The following is a 1,849-nucleotide window of genomic DNA, read 5'->3' as shown; positions in this document are numbered from 1 at the left end:
TAAAATTGAAGAACAACCCAGCGGTATATATGAAGCTATATTGTTAAAGAGGCATCTAGATAGAATGAAATAGATAAATTTAGCAAAATAGATTTCTTTAGTCCTGTGACTTCACAAAATAGCAAACTCTCTAGTGTAGCATAAACTGATGATCAAGAATTCAATCTGCAGTGTGGCTGCTCAAGTATTGGAAAATCTTAGAAGAAGAAAAGATATGATATCAGTACTTTCATTGTTGTTAAAATGAGCCTTCAGTTTAAATCTTACAAGAAAAATAACAAATGCAGTATGGTTTGATGTGTGTGAAGCTTTCTAGTACCATGCTTAGAAGACAAGATTTATAACAAATGCCATATGTTTTAGATGTGTAGCCAGAATTCAATTGGAAAGCACTGGAATAAATTTGACTAGCTAGTAAAGCTTATTTTCTGATCATATAAGAGGATTTCAGTTTCTTCCAGCAATGTAATGTTAATCAAAGAGAAGGAAACGAAGAAAAGAAAAGGGGAAAACAGTTGAACATGTTTGCCCTAGGGCAACATTTAGAGATTTCTAAGTCTGAAACTAGATACATTCTTTATAATGACAAACACAGCCTAAGCTCAAACAGAAACTGATACCATGGAAAATTATAAGCATTTGGCATACAAAGCCTTATGTGATCCTAATACTTTGATGCATCCATACAACTACCTCAGCAAGGTGTAAAACGGAACTGATGCGGAATATGCTGGTTCACCTTTCATTCTTTGCTGCAACCTGAATGAAAAGTCACTTCTCTTCTCCTTGCACGCTTTCAAAGCAGCATATTTCCTAAATATTACTACGGGAAGAAAAAAAGGATATAACTACCTTCATGAATTCAGATGCACTTATGGCAAAACTAGTGTGCAAATGAAAGAATACCCTCTCTGTACAATATCTTCTCTTCAGTGGTCTCCACGCCTATTGGTATAGGGGTACGGTGTATCATGGATAGTGACCAAGCCGAAGCTCCAAATCCACTTCATCGTCTTTCCCATATTGCCTTTCAATTCCGCTGTCCCCTCGGTATGTGGGGCCGATTTGCAAGCTCAAATTTGCACCCAAACGCTGTTCATTGAAACTCAAACGTTCTGAATTTGGGGCAGACCAGTTGTTTTCATGGTAAGCATGTGGATATCTAGAGCTAGAGTCCGATGGCGGAAAATACGTGGGGTAATTCCTCTGTGCCTCACAAGATTCATAATACCGTGCCGGTTGGCTTGAGAATGGTGCAAAATCTTTGTAAGCCATGTACTCCTCATTGGGTTTGCTTGAACCTGAAGAACCAGTGACCTGCTTGGTCTTGGCTCGATCTTTCCTATGTATGTTCATGTGCCCTCCCAGGGCCTGAGCGTTGGTGAACCCTCGCTTGCAGTATGTGCATTCGTAGGAGCGCCGACCTCCCCTTTCACCTTTGACTTTCTCTGGCCTATCATTTTCTTCGCTTGAAGTTTCTGAGCCTCCATTTTTCCAAAATTCCATACCAGGAGGGCTTGTTCTGCAATTAGCACTTCTAATTGCCGGGAAAAAGAGCCCCTCAGTTGCAGAGGGAATATTGGAATTACTAGGGCAAAGAATCACTCTCGGTTGAAAACACGACGGCGATGGGAAATTTAAGAGAGAGAAAGAGAGAGTTGAGTCTGTTTTATAGAAGGGAGGAGTGGGGACGTTAGAAAGGGACAATTAGAAGACATCGGCATTGCCAGTGTGGCTCCAATGAATTTGTATTGGAGAAAGACATGTTTTTGGCGTTTGCATAGAGCCCTATTCTTTTAGCCGGCTCTGCGATTGGCCTATCCGTATCAATATTTTTTACCCTCTCTTT

At 40.4% G+C, this 1,849-nt stretch overlaps 1 protein-coding gene across 1 annotated transcript; it reads right to left on the bottom strand.

The window, feature by feature from the left end:
- Positions 1 to 969: 969 nt before the first annotated feature.
- LOC100252939 (transcriptional regulator SUPERMAN) lies at positions 970 to 1,506 on the bottom strand. Its single transcript, XM_002280742.4, has one exon. It carries the CDS (start codon positions 1,504 to 1,506, stop codon positions 970 to 972), a length of 537 nt encoding a protein of 178 aa, XP_002280778.1.
- Positions 1,507 to 1,849: the final 343 nt, after the last annotated feature.

The sequence above is a fragment of the Vitis vinifera genome, chromosome 5 (genome assembly GCF_030704535.1).
Source record: "Vitis vinifera cultivar Pinot Noir 40024 chromosome 5, ASM3070453v1".
In the NCBI taxonomy this organism is placed as follows: Eukaryota; Viridiplantae; Streptophyta; class Magnoliopsida; order Vitales; family Vitaceae; genus Vitis; species Vitis vinifera.
This window is presented reverse-complemented; position numbering and strand designations above follow the sequence as displayed.

Excerpts from the sequence above, each read along its gene's own strand:
- LOC100252939 (XM_002280742.4), bottom strand. The coding sequence starts at position 1,506 with ATGGAATTTTGGAAAAATGGAGGCTCAGAAACTTCAAGCGAAGAAAAT.